At 38.5% G+C, this 15,044-nt stretch overlaps 1 protein-coding gene across 1 annotated transcript in view; it reads right to left on the minus strand.

Moving 5' to 3' along the window:
- Positions 1-13,705, minus strand: part of LOC139700254 (uncharacterized) — a 193,591-nt gene extending 179,886 nt beyond the window's left edge. The window contains exon 1 of the mRNA XM_071598877.1: positions 13,316-13,705. Coding sequence (XP_071454978.1) covers positions 13,316-13,602 — 287 coding nt within the window. The 5' untranslated portion in view covers positions 13,603-13,705. The remainder of the gene's footprint in view (positions 1-13,315) is intronic.
- Positions 13,706-15,044: the final 1,339 nt, after the last annotated feature.

Here is a 15,044-nt window from a genome sequence, read left to right on the forward strand (position 1 = left end):
CTGTAAGAAACTCATTTTTAAAAATTCAAATGTAATAATGCAGTAACAAAATAACCAACATTTAGCAATGATATTTTAGATGCATTTCCCACCTATTTAGATAAGTATTTCATGGGACTTTTTAAACACTAATAAATTTATTACTGTTCCAAATATCCTGAAATATATAATTTAAATTCATTAAATAAGAAACGATTTTATTCATTTCACAGTTTCTTCATCGCTTTTTATTTCATTGTTCACGAGCGACGAATGAACGCTTTCAACAACGGTTTAAAGTTGATTTGCTAATATAGATACATAATTTGCTTGTACAAATAAGTGGTATAAAGGAAAGTATGATTGTTTGCTTCAAAACCAATACCTTAGCAAATTTTAACTTTGATAAAAGCCAACCTCTGATTTTATGAATAAGACTAGCGTTGCCAGTGATTAGGTGATTGAGAAATGCGATGAGCTTCTCCGCGAACACGAGTGAAATCTGACTCCGACTCCATTTCCTCGAATTTTTTACCCTCTTAGAAATGGACGCCCCCAGTCCAATCTATACCTTGCCCAGTTTCCCTGCCCTAAACTCGCGCCTTAACTGGACCCTCGGCCCCTCTTGGCTCATCAACAGCACGATGTCGGAGCTTTCGTTGCATTATCGATTCGATTGTTATCGATCCCATCGGGGTCCTCGTAAAACGTAAGTGGCCCTCTTCTCGCCTCCACATTTTACACTTCGCCAACCAGAAAACCTCAAGTGCGTCTCGATTGGGGACTCTCCCGTTCAACGGGGTAAGATAGAAGAAAACCAAGAAGAACAGAGCATTCGAGGAGAGATGTCACCAGTGTGACGGAAAAAATGTAACTTTATCGCGTCCTCCGTCACGAGGATTTTTTACGACCTATGCAGAAATCGCTCCAACATATCTGACTCCATTGGCGGAATAATGATGGGCTATTCCCATGAGAATGCTGAAGATGATTACCTGTCATGTAGATTGCTGCTGAGAGACTTAGGCGTTATAGTTTATGTCTGGCAACGAATAATACAGAATGATTTATCTTTTAGGCATTATTTCCATATAAATTCATTGAGGATGTTATTAGCATCAGTACGTTTACTCTACGTGTAATCATATATCAATATGTAAGTCATATTACGAGGGCTATTCGAAAAGTAAGGTCTCCTATTTTTTTCATAAAAATTTTAAATTTATTCTCAGCTTTGTGTAAATCGTAGGAAAGGCTGAGCATTTAGCTATTGTTCTACTTAGTCGCCTTGACGATCAATCACTTTTTGCATTCTTGTTACCAGCTTTTTAATACCGGCGTCGTACCTTTCTCCCCACGTCACGACACCAACTGACGACTGCTTCTTGTACTTCCTCGCCTGACTTGAATTTCTGCCCTCCAAGGTGTTTTTTGAGAGCGGAAAACAAGTGGTAGTCACTAAGAGCAACCTCCGGGCTCTAAGGAGGGTGGTCGATAATATCCCAGCCGAATTCATTGAGTAGGGTGGTCGTTTGATGTGATACATGTAGACGTGCATGACAATCATTATGCAAACACACTCCTTTGGTGAGACACCTTGTTGCAAACGAGGACCTTCGACACCATATTCTTCACGGAGAAGTAGCCACTCTCTTCATTAAGGCCGTCCTTTATCTCATGAAGGGTAATACTCCGGTTACTGTGCACTATCTCGTCAATTGGAGCCACCGTTGATTCCGGCAAACTCGGCCGCCCCGACCGCTGCTCATCGTGGACGTTTTCACGCCCATCAAAAACCTCCCTGCACCACTTCCGCACGTTTTTAATGTCCATACACTTCTCACCGTAAACTTCCACTAAATGGCGATGAATTTATATCGGAGAAGCAGTCGTCCGTTGGCTTCGCGACGCGGCGGGAGAAAGGTACGAAGCCGGTATTAGAAAGCTGCTTACAAGGATGCAAAAAGTGATTGATCATCAAGGCAACTACGTAAAAAAATAGCTAAATGCTCAAGCTTTCCAACGATGTACGCAAAGTTGAGAATAAATTTGATTTTTTATGAAAAAAGGAGACCTTACTTTTCGAATCGCCCACCTATTTTTTAAAATTTGTATTTTTATTCAACGCGTCAGATAACTTATCCAGAATCCAATCATATTCCAGATAAATGTAATAGCCAGATAAAGCACTTTTACTGTGATGAGGCATCTTCAAGTCACGTTAACATTATTTATTATAAGAAAGAGTAATGAGTACAAGTTGAGGAGTGCTGTTTGATCGAAAGATTGCCTGGCAACTCGCATGGTCATCACGACGTGACTGCCATTATATGAAACCAATTTCAGTTTTTTCCTTATATAACCAAAAATGAGTGGTGACCTACATGTCTGGTTCATTACTTATTGAGCCTCAAGTACCGGAGGAGCCCTGACCCAAAATTTTTCTGAAAACTGAAATATTTTGACTTAAGATACCTTTTATCGATTATATTTGTTGAGTTTTCCGTTGCATTAAACCGGTTGAACAGATATCAGAAAAAAATGTATGCCAAATTTCAAGTTTTATTATTGTTTGAGAATTTATAATTGGAATATCTTACATTCGTTGGAGATTCTGTAGCTAGGTCAGTGACATAAGTTTCAAGCGACCATTTTTCTATATTTACTTAATATGCCTGTTCAATTTAATATTTCATCGTTAACCTTGTGGTCATAAGCCAATAAGAATCCACTCAAATCATTTTATCGGCTATAAAGCATTCCTAGTTCTACCCAAAACATTCCTGCGTGGGATTCTACACGAACAGTTAAGGGCAGGAATCATTCCTCGGCTTGGGGAAAAACCTGCAAAATTTTACCCTTAATGTGGTTCCTAAAATTTACTATTTTTCTTAGCGGACGGAAATAATCGCATCTAAAGATTACACACAAAGACAATACAACGTAAAACGTATTTTTCATACACGCTCTACACCCGTAATTCCCTTCAGATCGTCTTTATTTGCAAAATGGCTAATATTCAACTTCGCCCTTATGATGAGCCAGAGTATGAGCTCTCGAAATGCTGATTTCAAACTCGTATTGCTCAGTTTACCAAATTTCATTTTCATCCACCGTGCGGAAATATTTTGGTGCACACCATAAAACTCTCCATCAGCCCAACATAATAGAGAATTACATCATTGAGATAAATGGTGGATCTCCCATTGCTAAAAAATTACAATTTTTGACGAAATATATGAAGTTTGAGCACGGATGCACTACGTATTAAGCAGAATTGAAATTCATTTTTACGGAATACCAATTTCTACACAACGATTCGAAATCAATGTTAATAACGTGGCAAAATCACCGGCAATCGGTGCACATAATTGGTAATCCTGAAGTCAGAAACAACGAATTACGTGGCACGCATTAAACAGAGGGAATGGAGTATAAAAAACGCACTTTTGGATAGAGCATGAGTTGCTTATGATTTGTTATCGATAAACAGATATCAGAAATTGAAGTGAAACCAAAATGAGGAATGTCGATGGGCAAAAATCATGACAAAATTGATATAAAAGATAAGGGAGATACCGGTCGATCGATATAATAACGTAGAACGGGAAGGGGAGGTGATTCCAATAGGGGAATTGGGAGAAATGAACTGCTGCAGTAAAAATCTTCCGATTGGAAAACCAAGGATGAATGATGCCTGTCACTCACCTCCACAAACCACCACTTTTACTAAAACAGAGAACAAAATTCACTCAAACCATGACGGGAAAAATTCCTGTTTTGCAATGCAAAAAGCTCATGACAAAGTTGATTATACTAGGGAGAGGAAAAAAAGAGAAATAGGTGTGCGGTTTTGATCCTAGATGACTGCTAATGACCAAGTGATGTGTCATTAGGGATGGGAAATGTGTCGTTACATGGGGGTAGGGGGTTGGTCGGAGCAAATGGAGCCGACTCCCCTTCTCCCATTGGTAGCACAGTAGCGGGGCGCACTGGAATGGCTTGAAATTTTGGCCAATGACAGGGTTGAACTTTTTTTACAATTTTTGGATCGTCGCTCACTCAGTAACTCTTGAAAAGTACTCCCGCGCACGCGAGATGGCCTCTTCACAAGCACGTTCATAAATATTTATTCGACCACTATTCCTCCTTTTTCGTGATTAATCATTCTTTACCGATGTGAACAACGTCGCGGTAGTATGATTGATCAGTGTTCAAGATTAATTTTTCGATTTTCTCGTCGGTAGCGTCATTTTCAGCACACAATGCAGTTGGTCATATGAGGGCTATCGACTCATGATACAAGGAATTGCAAATCGTATTTTTCCACGCATTGCAATACAACGGCATTGAATTAGCTTCATGTTACAACAAGCATTACTTTTTTCAAGCAAGTCATCTATTGTTTTAATGCCTGTATAAAAATAAAAGTGATAGATTATTTAAATATGAATGGTACCCACATCTTTTACATTTGAATCCATACTTTTCAAAACATAAAACGAAATGATAAAAATGATTCACTTAAATGGAAATTATTAAGGAGACTATTATTAATTCGTACTATTTTCCATGTTTTTTTACATCTTAGAATGAACTAATTCCATGCTAAGTAAATCTATGTGATTTCTTATTTCGTACTGATTAACTTTTTCTACATCTTAATATTTATAATGATCTATTGCAGAGTAAACATTACCGTTATTATCACATAAATAATAGAGTAATTTTCAAAATAATAATTCAAGATTGCTTCCAAGAAGAGCGGGAGACTCGGCGGCAGTTACTTAAGAGAGTAATCTGCTGGTGTGCACCGTAATGCAGAAATTCTGATCGTGAAAATTATTGTCTTGACCGGTATTCTAACCAGTTGCCTTAACTTCCAGCCGGATTCTTTAACCCGATGACTCCTCGGCTCCCTGATTGTTTGAAGTACTGAGTCAGAAATCGAGGGACCTAGATTCGAGATTTGTTCCAGGGAACGATTTTTATATTGCCAATTTCCCCAAGTTCAATGTGTTTTAGGTAATTCGTTCTGTGGTAAAGTGCAAAAATTAAAGTTTATATTCATGGATGACGCAGGTGTGCGTAGGTTAGACAGTGTAAAATAATGGGTATAATTATAAAAACTTTCATTTTATTAGGTATATAATTTTATGGTGCGCGGTGCATCAGAGATTCATTCCGGGAACAGTACCCATACGAAGCATACCTGGCGCTTCTATATCATGGTAGTAACAATTACTCTCACATAGGACATTACTTTAAGGACGCAATAATTTAAGCTACGAAAGATAAAATGAAAATTGCAGGGTGAAATAATTTTTTTATGAAAAAGATTTCCCACAAAGGAAGCAGCAAAACCAGTCGGTCAATTAAGGTGACGTAAGTACGCTTTCCCTCACCAAAACCATAGGTAAGGGAAATTCTCTCGCCGCGGCATACGGTAATCCCTTATGCATTATGAATGAAGTAGCGTCCACTTGTCCCCTTTTGGCATTTGCTTTAATTTCCAATAAAATCCATATTTTCAAAAATTTCATTTACATTCTCAATCAAAATTCTCTCGAGCCGCGGATTTTGGTTCGGGATCCAATATTATAACCATCAGATGATTTCCACCACAATTAACGACCAAGAGATATTAGTACATTTAAAGTAAATCGAAAAGCTTATGCTATAAAGCCAAAAATAGACATCAAATGTTAACATTTATAGGAGCAATATTTTATCTAAGTTTAACTGTTCATAATTATCATATACGTGATTTATTTCTATACTTCTAAATGACTATAACTGGAATCGTTCTGAATAAAATTGGAATCAAATCATAAAAAGTATTTTACGTAAGAAATTAAAAGGGGTTCGAGAAATATTTAAAAAAAACGATGATAAAATAAGCATGAAAGCACTTTAATTATTTTAATATTATAAACTGGCCTATTATTCTTCCAAGTCGCGAAACGTGTTCTATTCGGGCTTTGAACGAATGACATCATTAGTCATATCACTGCCTTCGTATGTGGTATTATACTGTCAGTTTTAAAAGAATGTAACAAAATACTGTTTGTTATTGTAATAAAGAAATGAACTTATTGGCAACATGGAGAAATACGACTATATTAAGACTGATTCATAAAATCTATCAGCGTTTAATGACGGCATATTTACGTTGGATGTATCTATTCTTCTACAAAACACTTGTTTGCTAATCTAATGCCATACACCCTCAATATGAAACTAAAAAATCTATCAGTAAAAGGAGAAACTACATGACTCGTTAATACGTCAGAATTATCTAAATATTCGTATTCAAACAATTTGAGGAATTGTTTACCCGGGTCTATGGTCATTGAATTTTCATATCAGAAGTCCAAATTAATTTCACCTGGTCTGATTACCTCCTAAAGAGAAAAGGTAAATTCTATTTTCTGTCTATCTCATCCGGTTTATTGATAAAATTTTGTAACAAACTCGCTAGGAGTGTGAAATATAATATGAAAGACGCTTATTTGATGCTAATTTGATGCTCCAGGATTTCAAAATTATCTCTCAGTTGAATTTCATCTTGGCATGTTTCTCATGGATGGACGGGTCTTCTCCCAATATAAGATGACTATTGAAGTCCAATTATTGAGCGTGCCGAAGTGCTTTTTTGTAATCTTCCGTTAAGTGCCTACGATCGTAAAATACCTACTTTGTCCTTCATGACCACTCGTAAATTCGTCTTCGGCCGGCAGTACTCTACGCTTTCATTAGACTCAGTCTCACTATCCGTAAAGAGTTCTGTATTTAGAAACTTGTTGGAAATCCGAATCAGCGGTATCTTCTTGGTGGAAATGTTAAAAGGTGAATGCAGTAATGATCATTGTAAAACTTTTAAGAAATCAACTAATATTCCAACTTTTCTCCAAAACTATGGTCTTATCGATCGCTGTCAGTATTCCCTAGTAGTGCCTAATCGCTGATGCATGATATCTCTCTTGGTTATTATATAGCAACGTTGAGGAGATGATGAAGGTTCACCATCACGAAAGAGCGATTTAGAAACAACTTACACTTCGCTAAGTTTCCATTCCTTTACGTTTTTGTTGGAGGAAACCATGGCAGGTTTTAGAGACTGTTGATCTTTTCTGTTTTAGATAATAAACAGGAGCGATTGCATTATATTACAGCAAAATACCATAACTCATTGCTTTGTGGTACATATGAAATATATTTCAAGCTCTTTTAAAAAGAAATAATTGAAATATTTTTAATCATGAAAACAATACGATTCAAGTAATAACAGTGTATCGCAGTGGATGTTTTTTATCTATAACAATGATTTGTCCTGTGTTTACGCAAAACAACCAAGTATGGAGTTATGATGAAATTAGATATGATCAAATACATTTTTACTCTACTCGCCTATGTGGCCAATTGAATCGTCAGTTTCATAACTTTTACCTTGGTAAGGCATACGAGGTTGATAATTGCCAAAACAACAGGGAGGGTAATGACAGTAGCTTCATATCAGAACGTGCGAGTTTGAACAGGGATGCTATTTCTCTTTTTATTATTAGAAGTAGTCATAGCGTAGTAGTCTTAGAGTAGCGTATTTTAAGTAGATAGTGTAGGCTTTTGACCCACACTAAGTTGGGAGTTGCGACTCTTAAGTTCTGTACTCATAAGCCATAAAAGTAAGCAAAAGATTCCTTCACCCCATTCTAGGTGCTACAATGTCTTTCTTTATTTTTACGTACTGACAACTTTTCTACCTTGCTTAAATATAATACAAATATTGGAGAAAAAGAAACCACACTTCCACTAAACTTGACAAAGCATTTGAGGGCTGTTTTTATAGGCGATTGAATTAAATAAATAAATAAAATCCTTCAATCAATGTTCTTTTACTTACACGCTTAACTAGGTTCTTCCCCTCAATTAGCGCATTTAGCGTTCTTTCTTTCCAACTTGTCTAGCCTTCATATTCTCACAACAGCCGTCTTTGCACAGTACGCTTACAGTTTCATCTTTAGTTTCATTTTTAGACCATTTCCTTATTTTTTCTTCAAACCCTCATTTCAAATGCGCTAAGTCTACGCTTATTCTGTTGCTTTAACTTAATAAATTATAAACCATGGTTCACATTTAATTTTCCAATAGTTAGTTGATTGCATCTTTACGAGTTAGGCTAGGAATCACTCGCGGAGCGAAGGTTAAATTATATATTGAATCTCTTGCATAAAGTTGAAGGATATCTCTTTAGCAGTGATGTTGGGAATGTATTATATTCCCCACTGCACAACGGTAGGAGATCTTGCCAGTAAAGTTAGAGAGATTAAGTGTAGAACAGATAGATATAAGATGCCATTCTTTTCCGCGAACGATTAGGGGCAAAAGAATAATATTTTTCGAACTCGGTAGGGTAATGTTCGGGTAAAATTAGTCTGGTGTGCATTCATCCCCTACAACACACCCTAGCGGTGGCTTGCAGGTTACTAGAATTTCTAAATATTTAAAGAAGCTTCGTTGCCTAAGCTTCTCTACTTGTAACTTATCTTTTATAGTCTTAATCAATCTATTCACTTTCATCCCAAACTATTTCCTTTTACGTAGTGTAGTTAATTCGTCTCGGTTGGTATAGTATTAAAAACATTTCTGGTGAGTTTTCAGATATAAATATACGGATTGGCACAAAATAATTTTGGTTTTGTAATCGTTAATTCATCATTTTGGATCCTGCCCTGACTGGGCAATGTTAACTCACGTTTGAATGTAAACCTGGCAACCAAAGTTTAGGCAAGCTGTATACATGACAATAAATATCATATCCATACAGTTCTCGCTGCCGTTTAAAATTATACCTTTTCTGAGTCATTAGTGCATCGTATTCATTGCATTTTTCATGGAAAGGCTAATGATCGATTTAAATCGATTTAACGAATATTGAAGACACTTTTTGAATATGAATACAAAACCACATTGAGTTCAATAGAGTTCAGAGGCATAAAATTGCTAATAATCGCAACTAAAGCTCCTTAAATATCATTTTTGTAAATATTTTAATATTTTTGGGGCCCACCTACATGCATTTCACCATTTTTACCTCCAAACCTTTCTTAATTTAAGACTAAACGAAAAATGTGGTCGCGAGTATCCCACTTTTCCGGCTTGGCAAATTTTCTGATTCTTATGACTTCTTTTAGGCAGTGAGTAAGAGCTTCTTCTAGAGCTGAATCTTCCGGAGCTGTTAAGTCCGGCCACTGCTGGCTGGAATAATTCACCCTTAAAGCTCCTAGTTCCTCACTCTCTCCAGCCGCACCCCTTAGAGCACCCAATTACCAAATCACTTGACACGGTAAATAAATCTGTACGCCGTCCAAAAAGACTTCCTGAGAGGAAAGGGTTTGGAGAAGGGTGAAATTGCCCCGGCGCAATACTTTGCACGGCCACTGCGCAAGGGTCTTTAAGTGACCGCTTTCTGCCCCGACGAAAGAGAAGAAAGCGTGCATCTCCCGGTCCCAAAACTGTTTAAGGTATTTTTTTACCACAATAGGATGCTTTATTTTCTCTTTTTTGGGAAATCAAAAAGAAAATTACACCAATTAGCAAGCGTAGACACATATAATTTTTTTTCTATTAATCCTGGTGCGTGAACATATTCAAAATTCTTGAGGTAAAAATTAATCTTAGTAATGCTAAATAGCCAAACGTAATCAGCTTGGAAGGCACAACACACTGGAACGGTTACCTAATGGAATTTGCAGAAAATATTTAGCACCTTACCAATAAATTTTCCATTAAAGAATATGATAAGGTTTAAAGATGACCTGCTAGATACGTGAAACACTGTTGAAGAAAAACACGAAAAGTGTGGCAGGATGAACAGGGAAACTAGGGCGTGCACTGGTCTAAACAGGAGGGAGACCAATAGAGTGTAAGAATTTCATGAAGGACAATTTACTTATGACAATGACAAAGTGATACGGGGCTAGGAGTTCATCATTGGAAAAAGAGCACCCATAAAATGAATAAATAGACTCCGAAATGACTCATCTCTTTTTCTCACATTAAAATCAAAATAAAAATAGTATCTAAATGGTAGAGGTTAAATAAATGCGCTATCATCCCACGCTCTTATTACCAGGTGATCACATTCACTCGAATTTTACATCACGAAGGACGATGTTCCAGCATTGCCTACCATGTTCCCTCGTAGTCGTAGCAGCAAAAATGAAGATGGGTTAAGCGTCGATTAGTTAAAGAAACAGCCAGGAAACACGGGACAAATTTGACCTACGTCGAGTTTTGAATCTAGGGGTGCATTTAAGTATCCTTCCCGTGCGTTAGCACTTCCGATGAGACGAGCTTACTTTGTGGCACTATGTTATAACCCAGATGTCTTGATTTAAAATGCATGTATAGCGATGTGACGCCAAGTTTGAAAAAATTTTACCGAGATCACACCCCTGATGCATGTCTGGAGCCATAGCATTATGATTCAAAATTCATGGTATTTGCCTTTTATAGATTTTTATTTCTTCTTTGAATTCTTTCAATCTTTCAAACCTTTTGTATATATTCTACACTGATTATTTTTGTATTCTCTCATTCACCATATGAATCCTTTACAGTAATTATTAATAGTAGCCTACCCGCTTTGGGTAGGATTTTTATGAATCTTTGCTTTAAACAATACTTGGAATCCTAAGACTAATGTGACAAAAACACCAAATTAAACTCCATGCAGCGTCTTAAAATCCGTCAGCTCCGTACACATTTTATCAAACTAAATTCCAAAATATCTTAACTCCTCTTCCCTCTAACTTGCTTCTCTTGCATTTTCTCCACTTTAACCATTTTCAGCGGCCCAATGAGAGGCTATAAGTATTTATTCCATCTACTTACCCTGCCTTTTTAGAATTTCTAACGACAGCTTTCTCGTTTGCCTACTTTGCCTAAAACTTCATCTTTTATTTTCTCTTACATACATTTTGTTTTCCCTATTATTCTTCAAGCCCATACCTTAATAGCCTCCAAAATATACTTATTCTCTTACCTCAACGACCAAGTTTCCGCACCGTGCAAAACTATGCTCCATATTAAAGCTTTCACCAGTCATTCCCTCACGCCTTTATTTAACATGCATATTATTAACGCAGAGTTTTTAAAATACTTTTTTGCCTAACGCAATTCTTTCATGTCTTCACTACTTTACCCACCATCATCCGAGAAACCTCCTAAATAGAAGAACTGTTCTATCTGTTCCAATTTTTTCACCCAACTTTATTGTTTATCTTAGGCTTCTTACATTTTTAAAATCGTTGCCTTCGTTTTCTCATGATTAATTCTCATCCAATACTCTCTGTCTTGTTAACTGACACTTGATCAACTCACTCAACTGTTCTCAACCTACTCTTACTCTAGCTTCCAGCTCCTCCCATGCCCAGCTTACGATTTCCTTTGTATATCGATTCGAAAGATCTGGTGATAATGATAATGGACATCTCTGTCTCACTCCCCTACCAAGCACTGCCCATTCTGACTCTCCATTCACTATACGCACCCGTACAGCCTGACATGTACAAGTCCCTGATATGTGGTCTATCTCTTCAGCCAACTTTTACTCGTATTTTCTTGAAAGTTTTCCATTATTGTGCCCAGTTTTTCTAGACAAAATTATCCAGTAAATAATATATTATTGTGTGACGGAGATATTTTCTTATATGAAATAACGCTGAAAAATGTAGTGTAAAGTTTGAACAAAAATATTTTGGATTAACGAAGATTGATATATTTCACTAAAATGAAACGCATGATCGCTCCGTGAGCCAGGAAATCCTACTAAGGAATGCTATGTAATTTAGAGACTAAATGGAATGCGATAAAGAAAAACTGCATACGAAATGAGAAATTTCGAATACCAAAAGAAAAGGTATGACTGTAGTGAAAAGGCACCGAATTGCACCACATCAGATAATTATGTGGAAATCAATTAAACTATCCCAGAAAAATTAACTAGCTAGCTGAAAAAAGAGGATGTTTTTTAAGTTATACAATATAGACTGGTAAGTTTGTGTTGATAAAACGTTTATTTAATAGATTTGATACATTCTATGAATGTGAGAGTGTGAAAAGGCTCCTTTTACAGCAAATAAAATTGGTCAAGGGATAAAAGCAGGGATATAAAAGGGAGAAGAATGGCACTCGAAGGCTTCCTAAGCAAATTGGCTCTCACAAACTGGCGGTCGCGTTCAAACAAGGAAATTTAGCACTTGAAGTGTTCGACCGGTTAAGGTCCATCTTTGAACACGTCATGTACTTTTGCTGAGCTGATAATTAAGTCAATGGCCATTTGCAGCCAAATGCCGAACGCCGACTTTTGTAACGATTCAATTTTCTTTTTTTGTAACGATTCAATTCCATTAAAATACTCTAATATTATATATTTCTATCGCCTAAGGACATTCAAATTTGAAAATTTTGGTGGTTTCAGATATTCTGAGATTCCAATATTGGGTGTAACGAATCCATAAATTTGTCAAACAAACAAGTTTTATTTTTTTACTCTTCAATTCTCACAAAACCAATCAAAACCACTGTGTTGAAATAAACATTTTCTGGATAAACATTGCTTCCTTGTAAAATAAAAATTTTGAAATGAAAGTTCGGCGCCTTGCATTGATTTTATTTTCCATTGAATTTATGCGCACAATATTACAGGAACGTATCCAAAACTAAGTTTGATTTGTATTTCATTTCACCAAAACCATAATAAATAAAGTTTGTTTTAAGCTAGAATTTCCGTACTGATCAAACAACACAATCAAAACAATGAAAACTTTTTTCGTATATCAACCTCATAAGTAATCATAGGATCAACAGTAACAATGCATGGTTAACATATTAAAAAAAGCCAAATACTGAACTCGAAATGGAGAGTCTTCTCGTACCAAGAATTTTCTCTATTTTGAATCATAGAAATGACGTTTTAAATAACTTATATTAAAATTCAACCTTATTCATCTATATAAAACATTTCATTTTTATTAAGCGTTTTTTGGGCATAAGGAAATAGAGAAAAGATATAGAAAAACAATTTTATAAAAAAACATTAATGCTAGAACTTAATGGAACAACCGTGAACTCCTATAGATATGAGTTTAAATTAAGCTAGGGTTGCGATAAATTCCATCGGGATCGATATTTTATTGACGAGTGGCTGAGAACTGGATACGGGATTCTGTTCCCGCGAAGAGTTTCTATCGGGCATACATTCGCTATTGCGTTAGCGCGCGGGCATCGAGAGGAGGGGAGACACGACTGATGAGAGAGAAAAACTTCCCCTCACCTGATGAACGTGATCACGCCCACTCGGGATATGTTGGCCTCCAACTCCTTCCAGTTCTCCCGCAGCATCTCCACTTGCTCGTCCGTCAGCGGTTCTGGCTTCACGGACAACTCCGAGTCGGCGGCGACTCCTTTGGAGTCGTTCTCTCCCTCCGTTGGACCTTTCTCGGCCGCGGTCGAACCGTCTGTTACGATAGGACTCGGCTCCGCCACCGACTTGTTTCGAAGGGACCTCGGCGAACCCTCCGAGTCTCCCCTCGTAATGCGGCTATGCACCGAGTTTCCCATCTCACTCCGCGGAATTCGGTGACGACGTGAGTCACAATCTCAAGGAGAGAGGGATTAGAGCAGATGACGTCCCTCTCGTCGGTATCCTCTCGAATTCTAGCACTCTCTCCAACAACAATGGCCGTGTAGAAGGCTACTTGGAGTGAATTCCTCTGCTTGAGAAACCTTTTGTGTCGCTCTCAAAATCAAGTCGATCACTTCTAGTATCTCGGCTTGCATGACTCCCTTACGGGCCAAGTAATTGCCCCTTCCCTCTTCCAACTAGCGGAAGCCTAAGCTCTCTCCTCTCATCACTATATTCTGCAGTCATAAAAGTAGTCTACTCGCGAGGAAGGGTCGAGACTCGCTTTGGTGAGGATAGCGAGAGGAAACACTGGGTAGTCAAAAACTTAACAAACACTGGGGTACAGAGTCCTCAGCCTCCGATAAACAACTCATTCTCACGCTCGAAAAATGTCTCACTCCGATATTAGAAGCTCACGCTCTTCTCTGTATCGAAGTCACGTCCCAGAATCCGCACTTATCCTTTCCGGGTCTCTTTCAAACTCCTAGCGACGATGATATATTGCCTCACCTACCGGTCTCGACGGTGACAAGAGGAAAGGTAGCAACACAGAAGGGGAGGGACGACTTTTACGCCCCCGCTGCCCGCGGCCGACTCGGAATGGCACGTGCGCGAGCAACCGCCATGTGGGCAGAACTGGATATTTAAATGGAAACTGGTAAGGAAGGGGGTAAGACCCAACCCCCAGACCGTCTAAGAGCGCTCTATTTTGAGTGAAGTGGAAATGGAGAGAGAGAGATAGGAGAGGGAGAGATTTTCGGGATAACGGGGGATCGGAGCGGTCGAGCGCCGAAGAGCGAATGTGAAGCCCGTCGGAAGGGAGGGAGCCCTGAATAGGGGAATGGTCCTCCCCCTCTCCTACCTCGCTTCCCTCCCTATCTCCCTCACCTCCCCTCTCTCTCTTTCTCCCTCTTGTGTCAGTCGCCGCGCGGTGCGAGGGTACTGAGACCCCGCGTGGTCGGTGCGAGGCATGAGGCATGTCGAAGGGGGAGGGATAGTCGGGGGAGGGTGCCTTCGAAGTGGGGAGTGAGGGCGGGGCCACCCGATCCCTTCGGAGGCATTCGGAAGAGCACGGGACGTCGTCCCCTCTCCACTTCCCCCTTTACTCCCCTCCACCCCTGCCACTCCTCCATCCCCCTTACCCTCACCCCCCTCCTCCATCTTCACAGTCGTCCTTCCTCGGTCTTCCTCCCCATCCTCTTCTTCATCCCGCTCCATCCTCCCTGCTTTATTCCTCTCCATTCCACTCTCTTCCTCCGTCGTATTGCCTATTGCTTTGGTTTTGCATAGTTTTATATTTAATAATTCAGGTTAGAACGGTAAGGTGGATAGAATCCCCCGGGATGTTTGCACACCTGCGAGTGGTTTTGCAACTCGC

The sequence above is a fragment of the Hetaerina americana genome, unplaced genomic scaffold, assembly GCF_022747635.1.
Source record: "Hetaerina americana unplaced genomic scaffold, ioHetAmer1.1.p SCAF_10, whole genome shotgun sequence".
Lineage (NCBI taxonomy): Eukaryota > Metazoa > Arthropoda > Insecta > Odonata > Calopterygidae > Hetaerina > Hetaerina americana.